The 18,918-nt window shown below is 35.4% G+C and overlaps 2 protein-coding genes across 2 annotated transcripts in view; both read left to right on the forward strand.

Annotated features, from left to right (window-relative positions):
• Positions 1–18,918, forward strand: part of LOC141331880 (uncharacterized) — a 347,739-nt gene that overhangs the window by 10,592 nt on the left and 318,229 nt on the right. The window contains exons 2-6 of the mRNA XM_073836956.1: positions 7,051–7,157; positions 7,200–7,362; positions 7,562–7,675; positions 7,724–7,867; positions 14,723–15,868. Coding sequence (XP_073693057.1) covers positions 7,051–7,157; positions 7,200–7,362; positions 7,562–7,675; positions 7,724–7,867; positions 14,723–15,868 — 1,674 coding nt within the window. The remainder of the gene's footprint in view (positions 1–7,050; positions 7,158–7,199; positions 7,363–7,561; positions 7,676–7,723; positions 7,868–14,722; positions 15,869–18,918) is intronic.
• On the forward strand, positions 2,792–5,175 carry LOC141327405 (uncharacterized). The gene is made up of 2 exons (XM_073835345.1): positions 2,792–2,951; positions 3,641–5,175. The coding sequence occupies exons 1-2, from the start codon at positions 2,909–2,911 to the stop codon at positions 4,606–4,608; spliced, it is 1,011 nt and encodes a 336-aa protein (XP_073691446.1). The 5' UTR covers positions 2,792–2,908; the 3' UTR covers positions 4,609–5,175.

Raw genomic sequence — 18,918 nt, forward strand, 5'->3', positions numbered from 1 at the left:
GGGAAGGGAAACACCACAGCCCAGACTCGTGACAGACCTGGGCTGCGTTTCCCGATAACGATTGATCTTAGCGCATAAGAGCGTTTTCTACGAGTCATTTTGCGAACGTTCGTTATTGTTTCATGTGTGTTTCCCAAAAGTGCACTTAACACAAATGCACGTAGCCCTGCTTTAAGTGCCACTTAGGAGTCGCTGTCCGTTGGTCAAGTGCTGAAATGGAGCCTCATTGTTGAACATGCTGTTATAGCAATCCATCTAATTTTTGATTTATGTGTACTCAACTCGAATAATATAACATAATTTCTTCTTGAGCAAGTTTTAAAACATAAATTAACTGGAAATGTCGTATTGTAAAAACACTGTCTTGCTCCAATCTCGCATAAAACAAACGGTCTTTGCCGGAAATTACATCAGCATCATTTTCGATATATATATGAAACCTTATTTAAGTAGAATTATGTATCAATTTCTTTATCAACAATTGCTTATCTCACATCAAATAAATAAATAAGTAAATAAATAAGTAAATAAATAAATAAGCTCTTACATTTATTTTTGAAAAGTGTAGCCTAATTATCTTCATCTGATGTGCATTTGCTAATAGGACAAAAATTTAAATAAGCACACAGCTAGGGGTGGAGACACTAGCAAAATGGCTGAAACCAAAAAACAAAGAAAATATTTTTTTCAAAAGGAGGAAACTATTATTATTTTAGAGGAGGTGGAGCTACAAAAACCTCCTAGGTTCACCTCCTATTGACAGACACTTACCATCTTGAAATCTAGTTCAATTAGATTTAAGTATTTTTTTTCTTTATATAAATGTGCCTTGGGAAAAAAAAAAAAACAGCACTGGTGTCCATCTTGAGACGAAACAAAGGGACTGATATATTTTAAGATCAGTCAGTGCAAGTGTCCTTCAGTTAAAATCTTAGACTTGAATTTTAGTCTGGACTAGGCTTAAGCCTTGTCTGTGGAAACAGGGGTATATATTTTACTACAACTTGAGTCTTGCGGGTGTGTGTGGCAATATAGTATTAGGACCTGTCTATTAGCCTATCCATATTGGTGCAGAAAAATGTTTAATGTGCACATGCTTTATCAGCACTGTTTTATATAAATGTACTTTTCATATAGATTTATAAAAGGACAACCTTTGACCATTATGAACCTAACAAGAGAATAAATTCAGGGAAGAGGTAATTAATGCAATTTCTAAAATCAGTGATTCAGCTTCTTCAAGTGGGGCTTTCTGCAATTAGTGAAATAGATGACAATCAGTGTGCGACATGTGAATATTATTACAGCCTGAAAAACTTTAAGTTTTAAGTTTGTAATTTAAATTTTATTTTCATTCTAACATTCATTATGTCATTTTATTTTATTGCATTATTATTTCTATATTGAATTGTGTAATGAGTAGAACATAGAAATGAATAAAAATATACGTACAAATAAAATGAAAAAATGACTTTAAAGAGAAGTAAATTTTAGTTGCAATTTGCCGGTTGTCCAGCAGGTGCCCTCATAACTCTGTCTCCTTACGATGCACTTAAGGCTTTTCCATTACTCCAGAGCACTCATAGATCTACGAAGATTTTCAAGGGCTACTTAAGTTACGATGTTTTTGGGAAACAGACCATAATATTAAGATCAGTCGTACGATCATTTTTAATTCTTAGGCTTACGATGCTTTTGGGAAACGCAGCCCTGAATCCTGTTGAGATGCTGTGGCATGACCTTAAAAAAGCTATTCATGCTGGAAAACTCTCCAATGTGGCTGAATTGCAACAATTATGCCAAGATGAGTGGCCAACATTCCTGCACAGCACTGTAACAGACTCATTGCAAGTTATCGCAAATGGTTGATTGCAGTTGTTGCTGCTAAGGGTGGCCCAAACAGTTATTATGTTTAGGGAGCAAACACTTTCTCACAACACTGTACATAGCCCTTTTATTTCTAATTTACTCATCTGAACATTAAACTCTGGCCATTTTAAAGTTTTTTTTTTTTTTCATTATTTGATCCACCATTTCATTTCCTTCTATTCCTATATGTGCAGGGATCTATACAAAAGAGATAGTGGTTTTTGTTTGCATTCTGAACAAACTTTGTAAGATGTCTGATAAAATGTCTGATAAAATGTTAAAAGATTAACCCAACTTTAAACTTGATAATGCTGAAAAACAGTATGAATATTATGAGGACTTCAGGTATATTAATCTCTTCAACCCACCGAAGAGCCAATAATAGTGCAATAATTTCTGTAGCATACACTGATAGATGATCTTTTGATTATTGTCTGTTTTTATCATTTATACTCACTAGAAGACATTGGGAATAACCACAGCCCCTTTACTCCTCATTATTTGCTTTCCATCCAACACTATTCAGATTTACATTCATGTTCCCAGCAGTTTCCTAAGACTCTTTTAACTGGCTGTATTTCTGAATGCCCTTTAACAGTAGCCCAATACACCAGTTTCAGCTTCAACCTAAGAAGACTACATACCAAATAAAAACTACATACAATGTCAAAACACATCTTTGAAAAAAATAAATAAAATAATAATAATAATAATAATAATAATAATAATAATAATAATTTCAAGTGTAAATAAATTAGTTTTGTCTTTCGTTCCATTAGATTAGATGGAGAGGTGGGTTTTGTGACCTATACTGATTCCAGTCTCCTGGGGGCGATCGAGACTCTTTCTTCATCTTCAGCGCTCGTGTGGATCACTCGATGTGCGCATGCGCGAGTTAGAGAGCGGAGCAGCGTGAGAGAGAGAGAGTTTTCCGGTGAGAGTGAGGCTGTAACCGAAATCGCCCCCTATACCCTATTCACTATTCCCTACATTAGTCCACTAGTACAGTTCACTTGAAGGAGTGAATCAAATCGTGCGCATGCGCGAGTTAGAGACAGAGGTGCGTGAGAGAGAGATGTCCGGTGAGTCCTGTTTTTCTTCTCTATTATTTGCTTTTTGTTATCCTGCATATCTTCATTTGCGTAGTTATGTTTGAGTGTAGCAGGAATTTGAGGTAAATGTCAGCTTCACGTATGAATAACTGTGTAATTTTATTTATAACGTGTATTCAGTGAAGAGAGCAGACTTTTACTTGAGCAAATGTCCTCCATTCAACCGGCAAAAACAATCGTTGTGTCTAATGATTATTTGATGACGGAGTTGTTTAGGACCAATATTTTCACAAATGAAGTCTTTCTATGAACTGGGTAGCCTACTTTTTTCTTTAAACTTCTTTTGTAATACGAAACATCTTGAGAGGTGTTGAATAATCTCAATGAAGCAGCAAATAATAAGAGACTTTCTATGAACAGGGAACTTTTTTCTTTAAACAAAATGTATGTCAAGTCAAGTCACCTTTATTTATATAGCACATTTAACAATACAGATTGTGTCAAAGCAGATTTACAGTATTAAATAGGAAAATAGTGAGTCAATAATACAAAAAGTATGTTAGATAATTGTGTAGTTGATTAAACATTTAATAGTCTAATTTGAAGATCAATCTTTTGTATGGCAATTGCCTACTTTCTGCTGTTACATCAAGTTCACGGTTCTCTCTTTTATTTTTTAACGAGTTTCTGAAAATGAAATGTTTTTATTTTTATTTCAGAGTTTATTGATGAAAATGAGGAGAATGAAGAATTGAGTGAAGCTGATGAGAGAAATCATGTAAAAATGAGTCGCTCTCAAACCAAATGCAAAGATTTAAAGAAAAGCAGAGCCAAGAAATCTGTCACCTGCACTCAGTGTGGAAAGAGTTTGACAAACAAACATCATCTTGAGCTTCACATGAGGATTCACACTGGAGAGAAACCGTTTACTTGTGATCAGTGCGGGAAGAGTTTCTCACAATCATCAACTCTTAAACATCACATGAACATCCACACTAGAGAGAAACTGCACACATGTGATCAATGTGATAAAACATTTTTGTGGACTTCAAGCCTGAAGATACACCTGAGAGTTCATTCAAAGGAGAAGCCACATTCATGCCATTTGTGTGGAAAGAGTTTTTCACGTCTAGAACATTTGAAAGTACATCAGAAAATACACGCTGGTGTGAGAGAGTACATGTGCTTTGAATGTGAAAAGACTTTTACTACAGCTGGACATCTGAAACAGCATGAGAGGATTCACACTGGAGAAAAACCCTACAAGTGTTCACTCTGCGACAAGAGATTCAATCAGGCAACATATCTGAAAATACATGAGAGAATCCACACTGGAGAGAAACCTTACACATGTGGTCAATGCGGGAAGAGTTTTGCACGAAAAGTACAACTTAACACACACATGAGCATCCACACTGGAGAGAAACCTTATATGTGTTCACACTGCGACCAGAGATTCAGACTCTCGGTAAGCCTGAAAACACATGAGAGGATCCACACCGGAGAGAAACCGTATCACTGCACTGAATGTGGGATCTGTTTCAGACATTCATCTTCTCTAAGCAGTCATACAAAAAACATTCACAGTAAGAAGATCATCTTCAGATCTGATGCTGCACACAATAATGAATCAATCAATAAAATATCATCTGGATCAAACGAGCCGTTACAAAGAAACATCTTCTAAAGTTTTCAGAGTCAATAAAGTTCATCTTCATCTTCAAAACCTGCAGATTTAACTGAGATCAACTCGAAAATAAAGGTCCTCTCTAAAGAACAATTTCAAAAAGTACATATTATGTTCAATTGTCTTCTAATGCACATCTGTCACTTGTAGTTTAAGTTGTCTTTCATGAAGTAGCTGTTTACAAACTGTTCTTGTTCAGGAAGATGAAGAAGAGTCTGTGACACTTAATATTCTTCACTGTTTTTTTTTTTTTTAAGAACTAGTTATGATATATTTAGAAAAAGTCAATGCAAGATATACAGTTATGTAGCTTTGGAACTGATCTTTATTTGCTACTCATCCATTTACTTTTGCTTTGAGGAATTATTGATTGAATGTTTTGTAGTAATTATTATTTTTAATATTGTATTAACAACTTGTATTGTCTGCTTGTTGTATTTGCTTTAGGGGAAAAAGTCATTGTGTAGTTTTAGTTATAATATTAGAAAGCCACATAGTGTTATGTTTGCTTTTGGGCTTTCTGTTTAAAATTTCTCAATAAAGCTCTTTAATTGATTTGAACTGAAAGCCTTTATTGTCATTGTCTTTTTCTGAATACAGTGAAATTAGTCGTTGAAAACCCCTTACCACAAACCGCAGTCCATGCAATAAAACGCGCACCACTCATTCAGGTTTTTGCTGAAGACGTCAGGACGTGGCAGGGGAATGTAATGTCTCCGTTCCCTCCTTCAGGGAACAAGGGTTTACCTACGTAACCTAGACGTTCCCCTTCAGTCGAATCACTTCGACGTTACATTGTAGGGATGGCCCGATACCACAATTTTGACTTCGGTACGATACTAGGATCTAATACCTTGGTATCGATACCAAATCGATACCATAGGTAAAAATAAATAAATTAAAAAAAGGAAACAGGCAAATATAGGTGAATTGAAAACTCTATGAACAACTGTGCAAAGAAATGGTTACTAAAAAATAATAAAAACTACAATTTTGATTTTAGAAGAAACAAAACTGAAGAGATCTAATTAAAATAAAGTAATCTCTTAATATATGTGACCCTGGACCACTAAACCAGTCTTAAGTGGCTGGGGTATATTTGTAGCAATAGCCAAAAATGCATTGTATGGCTCAAAATTATTGATTTTTTTTTTATGCCAAAAATCATTAGGAAATTAAGTAAAGATCATGTTCCATGAAGATTTTTTGTCAAATTCCTACTATAAATATATCAAAATGTATTTTTTTTTATTTGTAATATGCATTGTTAAGAACTTAATTCGGACAACTTTAAAGGTGATTTTCTCAGCATTTTGATTTTTTTTTTTTTTTTTGCACCCTCAGATTCCAGATTTCCAAATAGTTGTATCTCGGCCAAATAGTGTCCTATCCTAACAAACCATACATCAATAGAAAGCTTATTTATTCAGCTTTCATGTGATATATACACCTCAGTTTTGTAAAATGTAAGCTTATGACTGGTTTTGTGGTCCAGGGTCACATATTTTCAGTCTTTATCACAAAGAAAATGTGAATGCAACAACAACAACAACAACAACAAAAAACCCAACAGAGTAGAGGATACAGGTTGGATTGTGATTTTGGGACTGAATAAAATGGGTTCACATATACATATCTTTTCAGTCTTCATTTTTTTGCTAGCTCCTTTGACCGCTGCAGAGCGCATTTCATCTGTGCGATCCATTGCCGTTTGTCTGTTATCACACTTGCCGGTTTTACGCCACTTTGCGGAACACTGCCACATAGTGGTGAAAATCGGAACAGCGGATGAAATACCGAACTGAGCAAACTTTTGATATTGTACCGTTTAAAAAAAATAAATACCAGTATTTTCACAGTACCGGTATACCGCACATCCCTATTACATTGGGAACAGACCCATGGAACAGGCCACGAACCTGACGCCGTGTTACGCCCTACACCTCGTGCAGACAGGCAGACGTGTCCGCAGGCGGGTACGAGCGCAACCTTCCCAACGCCCTGGGGGCCAATTAGGGGACCCCACAGGGATGCCAGTTATACTGAAGAAGGGGTTGGGGGGGCGGAGCACATGAGATATTTTACATGTGGAAATGAGAATAATCCGCTGTATCCATAGGAGTCTAGGGATACACGAGGGAAACCACGCCCTTCTGGCTGACCGAGGGAATAATACTGAGATATATTGCAACAAACCTTGCAGGGCGAAGGAGACCCAGCAGGGGCACAGTCAGAGCCTACTCCGCACTAGGCTGACTGCGGGGCATGGAGGACCTAGGTTCGCTTCTAGAGGGAACAGCTGGGAAATGGCGCACGGATCCCGAAGGAATGGTGCAGCAAGCCGGCACCAGCCGGTCTCCCGTTGGCCTGATGTCTATGTTAAGATTCACATGAGGATCCACACCGGAGAGAAGCCATTTAAGTGTGAACACAGATTCTCAGATAAAAGGAGACTTAGGATTCACATGAGGATCCACACTGGAGAGAAGCCATATGCATGTGATCAATGTCGGAAGAGTTTCATGGATTTAGCGTACCTTAAGATTCATGTGAGGATCCACACCGGAGAGAAGCCGTTCATGTGTGATCAGTGTGAAAAGAGATACTCAAACAAGCAACGTCTTGAGCTTCATATGAGAGTTCATGCAGGGGTGAAGCCGTTCATGTGTGATCAGTGTGGAAAAAGTTTCGTGGACTCTTCAAAACATAAAAGACACATGAAAATCCACACTGGAGAGAAGCCATTTGCGTGTGGTCAGTGTGAACAGAGATTCTTAGATAAAAGGAGACTAAGGATTCACTTGAGGATCCACACCGGAGAGAAGCCATATGCATGTGATCAATGTGGAAAGAGATTCACAATCAAAGAAAGTCTTGAACTTCACAAGAGGATCCACACTGGAGAGAAGCCGTTCATGTGATCAATGTGAAAAAACATTTGTCTCTACATCAGTCCTGAAGAAACACCTGACGGTTCATGCGAAGGAGAGGCCGCATTCATGTTCCGAATGTGGAAAGAGTTTTTCACTGCCGCAAAGTTTAAAAGAACATCAGAAAATCCACACTGGTGAGAGAAATTACATGTGCTTTGAGTGTGACAAGACTTTTATTACAGCGTATCAGTTAAAACAGCACCAGAGGCTTCACAATGGAGAAAACCCATACAAGTGTTCACACTGTGACAAGAGATTCAGACTGTTAGGAAATATGAAAGCGCATGAGAGGGTCCACAGCAGAGAGAAACTGCACACTGTGATCAGTGCGGAGCCAGTTTTGCTTATAAAAGTCCACTGAAGATACACATGAAGATCCATGCATCTTAGTGGAGAAACCAACAGTTATGAGCGATAAGATGTTGGGTGATTCACAAAGTCCCTTTAATGCAAGACATTCAACTCGGCGGCCATCTTGGAAACGCCTCTGAGGCATGCAAGTGTAGCTGGTCTCTCTTTGATTGGGGAAACATCAAAATCTCAAATTGTTCATCAAGCTCACGATTAAATTTCAGATTTGAAATCACCAAAGAAATCTGTCAAGAACTGCCTCATAAACGCATTACAAGTTATGTAATAATATTACTTTTTCCAAGTTACTAGTAAAGTAATGCATTACTTTTTAATATGCTAGTTACTTCCCCCCCATTTATTGATTAAAGCTCTTCTGTCCCAATGTTGAGAGAAACTGTGAGTAAGATGTTACTTTAGTTCTAGAATAAATGTGAACATGCATTAATTCATCTCACTCACTAAAAAGCAGATATTCTTAAAAATGAATAAAAACAGTGAAATTCAATGCAAACTTACAATAATTAAATGTTAAATAATACAAATATCCTGTATTTATTTAATCCCATTTTATTAACCTTCAATGATCCAATTCATCCATACTAATAAGCAAAAATTACTCAAGATTTGAACGAAATCTAACTTCTGCAGTCTGCTGTACAGGCGTCAATTACTTTTCTCTAAACCTGAGGCTTTTTGTGTAAAAAGGCTTTTAGAACTTATATTTATATTAAAAACAAACAAGCAAGTCCTCTGGCCCCAAGGGTGATGAGCTGTAAATTGTACATAATGTTTCTTTTTGACACAAACTGTGAAGATGTGACTGATATCATATAACTAATATCAAACATGAACCAGGAAATTATACCTCTTCTTTGTCTAATATTGACTTGGTGTTAGGGTATAAAAAGGTCTGAGCTTCTTTTAGACTTATTCGTCTCCGGTTTAAATGTTTTTGATTTTAAGATATATATATATATATATATATATATATATATATATATATATATATATATATATAAGATCTGTTCAACCTCTAAAGGTTTTTAGAGATTTAAGTGTCTGATCTGATTGCAGATGTATTAGATTGATCCAGAAATGATTATTTTGATTATTATGCTTATGTGAATCTTTTGAAAACTTGTTAATAAATGTATATTTTCTCCATCTCTGACATGGAATCTATTTTGCATAATTTACTTTTTAACCTCAAACCTCAAAATCAAAAATCACCTACATCTTTACAAAAAAGCAAAAAAAAAAAAAAAAAGTGATGTAGCGATTTTGAAGTTGAGGGAGAAAATAAGTTGGGAGTACTTAGAAAAAGTACTTAAATGGCTGTGTATTCAGATCAGGGGGGCTCAGCCCTGTTCCTGGAGATGTACCTACACAAACACACACCTGAACCAACTAATTGTCTATATGCACAGATTACTTCCTTGTTTTAGTCATTTCCGGTCAACTGTACTGTGCTGTAATATGAGTGTACTTTGCTCGTTTCTCAACATAATCCATTCACAATCGAACAAAAGTTTTGTGTGTCTAAGAGGACCAAATGTCCATGTATACTGTTGCAAGAATGCCAGTTTAAAAATATGTGAGTAAAATCGGCTAAATATGCGTGAGTCATAGCTCATACATAGCTTATTATTTTTTACAGTTCAAGAAAAAGCTTAAAAGATGTAGTTATTAAATTATATAAAATATTTCAAATTCATCGAGTGCGTATTTAATTATTATACCATTAATATTTAACTTATTAGTGAACTATAAGTATTTAAATAATTCACCCTTATAGGCTGTTTGTGTCTGAGCTTATTTATTTATTTAATTTCTGCACTTGCTATACTATATACTCACAATCTATAGTAAAAGTACTACAATTTATTATACTAGTAATTTTATAATAAATTGAAAAGATGTCTTGAAAAAAACTAGGGAGGTGAAATGAAAGCCAATGATTGATCCTCTGCTGCCATCTTCTGGCAACATGGGTCATGTCCATATTAAAAAAAGACGTTTTCCATGAAAATGCATTTTTTCCATGTCTTTATGAATGAAAAGTGAATCTTTGATGTGAATTTTATTGCACAGCTGTAGAGTTTAAAAATAATAAAGGCTTTAAAATATTTAAATATTAAAAAAAATGTGTTCATGACTATGAAGGCAAGTTACTGATGATCAAGAATACGATTAAGATGTGCTTGAAGAGAAGTGTCCCTAGCAAGATAACGTTATGATAGTGTTTAGCTGTCAGCATTTAAATGTTCAACTATGCAGGTTCTCTCCTGGGATTTAAATGATATGTTGGTAAATAATATGAAACTAAATGTTCCTGCCGCTATCATTATTTACGATGTTGCAATTTTTATTTTTCTCAGTTTCTGATAAGAACGAGGCAGTAGAGGATTCTCAAGGGTGTCCAACAATATAGTCAATTAGGATCTGAAGGAGCACTTGATAATTACTGACAGCTGTGTTTGATCAGGGTTGGAACTAAACTCTGCAGGAAGGTAGATCTCCAGGAACAGGGTTGAGCTGCCCTGACTTAGATGATATTGTAGTACATGAAAAGGACATGGCCACACGTGATGGGCCTCAGATGGGTGTTCACAGCCCTGTCTCACTAGAATCTGACATTGATATCAGAAAAATCTCATTTCTCAATTCTCATTTGAGACTTATAAAACAGAAAGCCAAAAAAGCCAACACAAAGCACTATGTGGCTTTCTAATTTTATAACTAAACTATAAAGTGACAAATACAACCAGCAGACAATAAAAGTTGTTAACATAATATAAACATGAAAATGCATTACTGAATGGATGAGTATCATTAAGGTTTAATCATATTACTATTCTTACAATACTGCACACCAGTCTGCTTCTTTAATAATATTCAGTTTTTTTCCCTTGTTTTAACAAAAAATAAAAGGGTTAATTTAATACGTTTTCCCCTTCCCTTTGTTGTGAACTTTTCTCAGAGACCAGGAGACGTTTGGATTTCTTGAAGCAGAAGTTTCTCTTTATTGAGATCCTAGCTGTTCGTTGCTGCAGTTCTTCAAAAGTCATATACATTACAGTTTATATACCTTTCCAGGGGGAGGATTACATAGAGGTGGAGTCAATCCAAAACGAAGCATGCAAATGCAGTACAGGAATCAGCCCGTTACCAGAGTTCCCCAGCCCTGATCTCATTATCATAACAGTGTCATTCAAAGGCAAAGGTGCTAATCCAATCAGTCTGACAGTATTGCCCATACCTTCACATTATCATAGAGACAAAAGCATAGGTGTACCTTGAGAACAAAAAGGTTAATGTCTCAGACACCTGGGTTGCCTGATTTGATCTTCTTAGAATGGCATCATCTGTACCTCTAGAAGCTAAATGTACTTCACTTTAGATTTTCCTGTGATGCTATGTCAGAACAAAGGATAAACAGATTCTTAAATTTGTAATCCTTCACCTTCTTACAAGACAAGCAAAACAGATCAGTTGCAAAGCTACATGGCACTATATCTTGCATCCGCTTTTTCTAAATCTGTCATAAGTGGAAGAATAACTAGTCCTTTAAAAAAACAGTTAAGAAAACAGTTAAAGTGTTACATCCTCTTTTTCAGCTTCCTGAACAAGAACAGCTTGTAAAAACATCTATGAAAGAATAAGCAAGTGACACATGACCAGTGTTGGGCACGGACCTTTAGAAAAGTAATTAGTTTTAGTCACTAGTTACTTCCCACAAATAGTAACTGAGTTACATCATTATGAAAGTAACTAATTACCAGGCAAAGTAACTATTACATTACTTAAAAAAAATCTCATTGCAGTCATGACACAGTTTCTCTCCGGTGTGGATCCTCTCATGTCTTTTCAGGGTTTCTGGCAGTCTGAAGCCCTTGTTGCAGTGTGAACACACATAAGGTTTCTCTCTAGTGTGGATGTTCATTCATATAGGATGCATTTATTGCTGAACATTTGATTGTTGAGGAGATTCACTGAACATGAATTTCTGTGTGGAAAAGCAGATTTGCCCAAATCAACAATAAATCAAAGGGGCATTAAGTTTTGTTTCTTTGTAAAGCATTCCCTTACTATATTGTATTACTATATTTAACATCACAACTTAAGCTAATAACAGCAATATCGTGCTTAAGTCTGACTGTCTGACAGTTTCACCCATTATGGTGCAATTAAAGAATTGAGATGTCCTACAAGATGGCTGAGCTCGATCGGTTTCCGGGTCATAGGATGGAGGACGGAGGAGCGAGGAAACGAGGAGGGATATTGAGAAGCACCCAGAGAGTTGTCCGGTGACAGTGAGTCCTCTTTTTATTCTTTTTCTTATTCAGCTCTATTATTTGCTTTTTGCTGTCCATATCTTATTTTACATAATTAGGGTTGCGGATAGCAGGAATTTGGGGAAAATGTCAGCTTCAAGTATGAATAAGGTTCTAGTCTGTTTATTTAACGTTTGTATTCAGTGCAGAAAAGAGAATTTTATTCAAACTGTGCTTCGTTCATCCGGCAAAAATACAACATTGTGTCTAACATTCTTCCGTTTGTAAATGATGAGTGAAATACAGAGTTTTTCAGGACAAATAGTTTCGCAAATGAGGAAAGCCCCGTTCGGCTGTAAATCTCAGTTAGACACTGCCTTGTTTTCATCATCGGATATAGTGTTTGCTGAATAACGTTAAAATTAAGATTTTTATATGCAAACATTTCGGATAGAAAACCTTTTGCATTAAAGCATTTTTTTTTAAATGAGTAATGTACTCGTATAAAAAGAGATAATTGAGGTGTTTTAACATTGCATTTGTGCCCATTTGAAAAGAGGTATTGGCAAGTCAATCTGGACACTAGGAATGTACTACAAACAGAACTGAGAAATATTTTGGTGAATTATAATATATATATATATATATATATATATATATATATTTTTTTTTTTATAATATGTTTTCCTGTTGTAGCTAATTATTGATAAAGTGCAGTATAGACCAGATATAATGCTGTCTTCCTTTCTATTCACAAAAATTCTCCTTTCATTTCCAACTTTTTCTTTTGAATATTATATAAATGTTTTTTCCTTTATTCTCACCATCAATTTACTTTGCCACACACCCTTTTATTTCTTATGTACTCGTCTAAAAATTAAACTCTAATTCTGGCTATTTTAAAGTTGTTGTTTTTTCTCACTATTTTCTCACTTAATTTCCTTCTAAGATGTCTGATAAAATGTCTAGTTGAAGATTTAAAACTAGAAGCTGAATATAAACTACAGACATTGGGAATAACCACAGCACATTTACTTAATCCAATTTGATGAGCCTCATTATTTGCTTTCTATCCAAAACTATTCATATTTACATTCATGTTTTCCAAGACTCTTTTAACTGGGTGTATTTCTGAATGTCATTTTACAGTACCCCAATACACCAGTTTCACCCACCCTCTCCATCTAATCTAATGGAACGAAAGACAAAACTAATTTATTTACACTTCAACATTTAAAAATAGGTTTAGAAATTTGGGTTTTGGTTTTGACATCGTATTTTTTATTTTTATTTTTTTTTTTAGGTTGAATGGTTTTTGACCTATACTGATTCCATCCTCCTGGGGGCGATCGAGACTCTTTCTTCATCTTCAGCGCTCGTGAGGATCACTCGATGTGCGCATGCGCGAGTTAGAGAGCGGAGCTGCGTGAGAAAGAGAGCGTTGTCCGGTGAGTCCTCTATTTCGTCTCTATTATTTGCTTTTTGCTGTCCTTCACATCTTCATTTGCGTAGTTAGGTTTCAGTGTAGCAGGAATTTGAGGTAAATGTCAGTTTCACTTATGAATAACTGTGTAATTTTATTTATAACGTGTATTCAGTGAAGAGAGGAGACTTTTACTTGAACAAATGTCCTCCATTCAACCGGCAAAAACAATCGCTGTGTCTAATGATTATTTGATGACGGAGTTGTTTAGGACCAATAGTTTCACAAATGAAGTCTTTCTATGAACTGGGTAGCCTACTTTTTTCTTTAAACTTCTTTTGTAATAATGAACCAGCAAATAAAAGAGACTCTCTATGAACTGGGTACTTTTTTCTTTAAACAAAATGTATGTCAAGTCAAGTGACCTTTATTTATATAACAAGGGGAATCCGCTTTTAGCTACTATGCCGCGCGCAGTTGGAATACATTAGACACATTTAAATGCAGACTGAAAACTCATCTGTTCAGTTGTGCATTTATTGAATGAGCACTGTGCTTCGTCCGAACAGATTGCATTATTTTATGCATAATAATTTTTACTGTGTTAATTAATTTTTAAATCCTCTTAAATGTTTTTAAATTCTTTGTTTTTATTGTTATGACTATCATTATTAATGTTCATGATATTATGATTTTAATTCCTTTCATGTACAGCACTTTGAATGACCATTGTGTATGAAATGTGCTTTATAAATAAACTTATCTTGCCTATAGCGACTTTAACAATACAGATTGTGTCAATTAGCAGATTTACAGTATTAAATAGGAACATAGTGAGTCAATAATACAAAAAGTATGTTAGATAATTGTGTAGTTGATTAAACTTATTTTAATTTGAAGATCGTCTAATTTGAAGATCAAACTTTTGTATGGCAATTTCCTACTTTCTGCTGTTACATCAAGTTCATGGTTCCCTCTTTTATTTTTTTAACCAGTTTCTGAAAATAAAATGCTTTTATTTTTATTTCAGAGTTTATTGATGAAATGAGGAGAATAAAGAATTGAGTGAAGCTGATGAGGGAAAAAAAAAAACATATTCAAAATGAGTCGCTCTCAAACCAAACCCAAAGATTTAAAGAAAAGCAGAGCCAAGAAATCTGTCACCTGCACTCAGTGTGGAAAGATTTTGACAAACAAAAAAAGCCTTAAGTGTCACATGAGAGTTCACACTGGAGAGAAACCGTTCACTTGTGATCAGTGCGGGAAGAGTTTCTCACAATCATCACATCTTAAGCATCACATGAACATCCACACTAGAGAGAAACTGCACACATGTGATCAATGTGATAAAACATTTTTGAGTGCTTCAAACCTGAAGACACACCTGAGAGTTCATTCAAAGGAGAAACCACATTCATGTCATTTGTGTGGAAAGAGTTTTTCATTACTACAAAGATTGAAAGTACATCAGAAAATACACGCTGGTGTGAAAGAGTACATGTGCTTTGAGTGTGAAAAGACTTTTACTACAGCTGGACAATTGAAACAGCACCAGAGGATTCACACTGGAGAAAAACCTTACACATGTGATCAATGCGGGAAGAGATTCAGACGATCAGAATACCTGAAAACACATGAGAGAATCCACACTGGAGAGAAACCTTATACATGTGATCAATGCGGGAAGAGTTTTGCACAAAAAGTACAACTTAACGCACACATGAGCATCCACACTGGAGAGAAACCTTACACATGTGATCAATGCGGGAAGAGTTTTGCACAAAAAGTACAACTTAACGCACACATGAGCATCCACACTGGAGAGAAACCTTTCACATGTGATCAATGCGGGAAGAGTTTTGCACAAAAAGTACAACTTAACGCACACATGAACATCCACACTAGAGAGAAACTGTACGCATGTGATCAATGTGATAAAACATTTTTGTGGGCTTCAAACCTGAGGAGACACCTGAGAGTTCATGCAAAGGAGAAGCCACATTCATGTCATTTGTGTGGAAAGAGTTTTTCATGTCTACAAAGTTTGAAGATACATCAGAAAATGCATACTAGTGTGAAAGATTACATGTGCTTTGAGTGTGAAAAGACTTTTACTACATCGAGAAATTTAAGAGAGCACCAGAGGATCCACACCGGAGAGAAACCTTATATGTGTTCACACTGCGACCAGAGATTCAGACTCTCAGAAATCCTGAAAAGACATGAGAGGATCCACACTGGAGAGAAACCGTATCACTGCACTGAATGTGGGATCCGTTTCAGACATTTATCTGCTCTACGCAGTCACACAAAAAGCAATCACAGTGAGTAGATCATCTTCAGATCTGATGCTGAACACAATAATGAATCAAGCAATAAAATATCATCTGGATCAATCAAGAGCCATGACAAAGAAACATCATCTAAAGTTTTCACAGTCAATGAAAGCTCTAGCATTAAGTTCTGCCAGGAAGACTTAATTGTTACGTCACTCAATTTGTATCTATCCAATCACATTCCAACACTTGTGGTATAAAAGATCGGTACTTACTCATGTTTGCTGACGCTTCAATGCACCACCATCCTCCCCACCTCCTCCAAATTGAGTCCTTCCTTCTCACCACCACCACCAGGATGGTCCCTTCCATACCTCACGGGGGTCGGCTGCGCCCCTGCCTTGATCTTCAGGCAGGATATGCAGAGCCCGTAATAAATGGATAATTGTCACAGTATTCATTCTCCTGAGTCTTTCTGGTAGAAATAAAGTGTATCTTCATCTTCAAAACCAGCAGATTTAACTTGGATATACTCGAAAATAGAGTCCCTCTCTAAAGAACAATTTCAAAAAGTTTTATTCTTGTATATGATTTTGCGATTTCATATTATGTTCAGTTGTCTTCTAATGCATTTCTGTCAATTGTAGTTTAAGTTGTCTTTCATGAAGTAGCTGTTTACAAACTGTTCTTGTTCAGGAAGCTCAAGAAGAGTCTGGGACACTTTTGTTTTCTTCCCTGTTTTTTTTTTTTTAAGAACTAGTTATGATACATTTAGAAAAAACAGATGCAAGATATACTGATCTTTATTTGCTACTCATCCATTTACTTTTGCTTTGAGTAATTATCGATTGAATGTTTTTTTTTATAATAATAATATTAGAAAGCCACGCAGTGTTATGTTTTGGGCTTTCTGTTTTAAATTTCTCAATAAAGCTCTTGGATTGATTTGAATTGTGTGATTTGAACTGATTGTTAGCATTTGTCACGCTCTCTGCTCTTTGTCGTGTCGTTTTCCTCTCTCCCTGCTGTTTAGTGTATTTCATACGGTGATGCATTGCTGCCACACACTTATTTTTTTTTCCCACTAAGCTATGTCGTTATAACGAGATCTTTTCTCGTAAAAACGACATAATTTTCTCGTTAAAACAACATCCTTTTCTCGTAATAACGACATAATATGTCATAAAAACGATCTTATGTTCCTGTTATAGATGATATGATTATGTTATGTGAGGGAGCTAAGCGTTTGTCCGCGCTGCCTTTGCCACAGTCCTGACATAAAGGAGGATGCACGCTGCTGGAGTTAGAATACACTAGCTATATATAGAAATACACAGTTTTAATAATTTTAATGTAAATGTTTCAATTGTAGCGGCATGTTTATTAGGATTAATCTCCAATCTGCCCTCAGACCCAGAGGATTTAAGATGATCAGATCAAAACTGTTATTTCTGAATAATCGACTCTGAGCTTGGAATATTATTTGGATGAAAGTTAGATTTTACAGAAAATTAATTGAAATACGATCATAAAGAAATAAAATAGAAATGATAAACGGTCAAAATCAATGAAAAAAAAACAAAAACAGTTTTATTCTTTTTGTCCGTGGGTAAAAAGAGAGCTTATGCTTTAACAATTATATGTGGGCGGCAATGAAAAGCCACTTTTCAACTCAACCTGTCTTTACTGTCTATCGCATCATGCAGAATAAATACAAATACAAAAATACAAACAAATCTAGCTTATTTCGTTTTTCTGTTTCTCAAACAAAACGAAATAATAATAATAATAATAAGCTATTATTATTATTAAATTATTCAGATTATTCAGAATTAATAGTTTTGATTATCTTTAGATTTTATAATAAAAATAAGAATACGCCTAATAATAATAATAATAATAAGCATAATAACAATTTGAGTAGCCTATTATTATTATTATTATTTCATTTTGTTTGAGAAATGGAAAAACGAAAAGCTTGATTCTTCGTATTTTTGTTCGTGGGTAAAACACATGAGCTTATTGCTTGAATATTAATTTAACATGCCTGGGCGGTCTTGATACTTAGTATGATTATATACAAATTAAACATTATTTATTATATATTATTAAATTTGATCTTTAGCTGAATCAAGCCACAAATCCGGTTTTTGATCTGGATTATAGGCTACTGTGGAAATATGCTGTGCTGGCTCTGAGTGTAAGCACAATGGTAGGTTACAGATAATGAACTCACACGGGAAAGACTGTACATTACCTCTTGTTGGATTTATACGAATTAAGTAAACACTATTTTGTTTTCGATTCTTTTATTGAAGTAGACCTTTCAAGCTGCATAGAGAGACATAAATTGCCAGAGCATACCCTGTATTTTTACAAAAGCAATTTGTAACGTTTTGTTGTTATTGTGGAAGTACATAAAATAAAGCAGACATTTATATTTCTTTCCTCTGTAACCACAAAGTAAGGGATCCCGCTGGCGCCGACCCGAGAAGTGCAGTGTTGCGCTTTATAAATGAGACTTGCAAAGAAATGTTGTTGTGACTAATTTGCAGAGCGGTACATCAGACGAACATTTATTCTGCATGATGGGACAGACCGTAAAGACAGGCTGAGTTGAAAAGTGGCTTTTCCGGGCCGCTTACGCACAAATATTAAAGCATATAAGCACTCTTTTCATGAAAAAAAGAATCTGGCTTTATTTATTTATTTTCATTTTTTAAACAGAACGAAATCATAATCATAACACGATCAAACCGTGTCATTTTTCTTTTATTTATTTATGATACTATTTATATTTTCTGTAAAATCAAACTTTCATCCAAATAATATTCCAAGCTCAGCGTCAGAAATAACAGTTTTGATCTGATCATCTTAAATCCTCTGGGTCTGAGGGCAGATTAGCATGGAGATTAATCCTAAAAAACATGCTGCTACAATTGAAACCATTACATTAAAATTATTAAAACAGTGTATTTCTATACAACTCCAGCAGCGTGCATCCTCCTTTAGGTCAGGACTGGCGAAGGCAGCGCGGAAAATCGCTTAAT

This window comes from Garra rufa, chromosome 1 (assembly GCF_049309525.1).
Source record: "Garra rufa chromosome 1, GarRuf1.0, whole genome shotgun sequence".
NCBI lineage: Eukaryota > Metazoa > Chordata > Actinopteri > Cypriniformes > Cyprinidae > Garra > Garra rufa.

What these genes read in the sequence shown, in the direction of transcription:
- LOC141327405 (XM_073835345.1), top strand. Translation starts at nt 2,909, where the DNA reads ATGCGCGAGTTAGAGACAGAGGTGCGTGAGAGAGAGATGTCCG. An exon ending in GCGTGAGAGAGAGATGTCCG is followed by an intron (nt 2,952 to 3,640) that starts GTGAGTCCTGTT and finishes TTTTTATTTCAG; the next exon opens with AGTTTATTGATGAAAATGAG.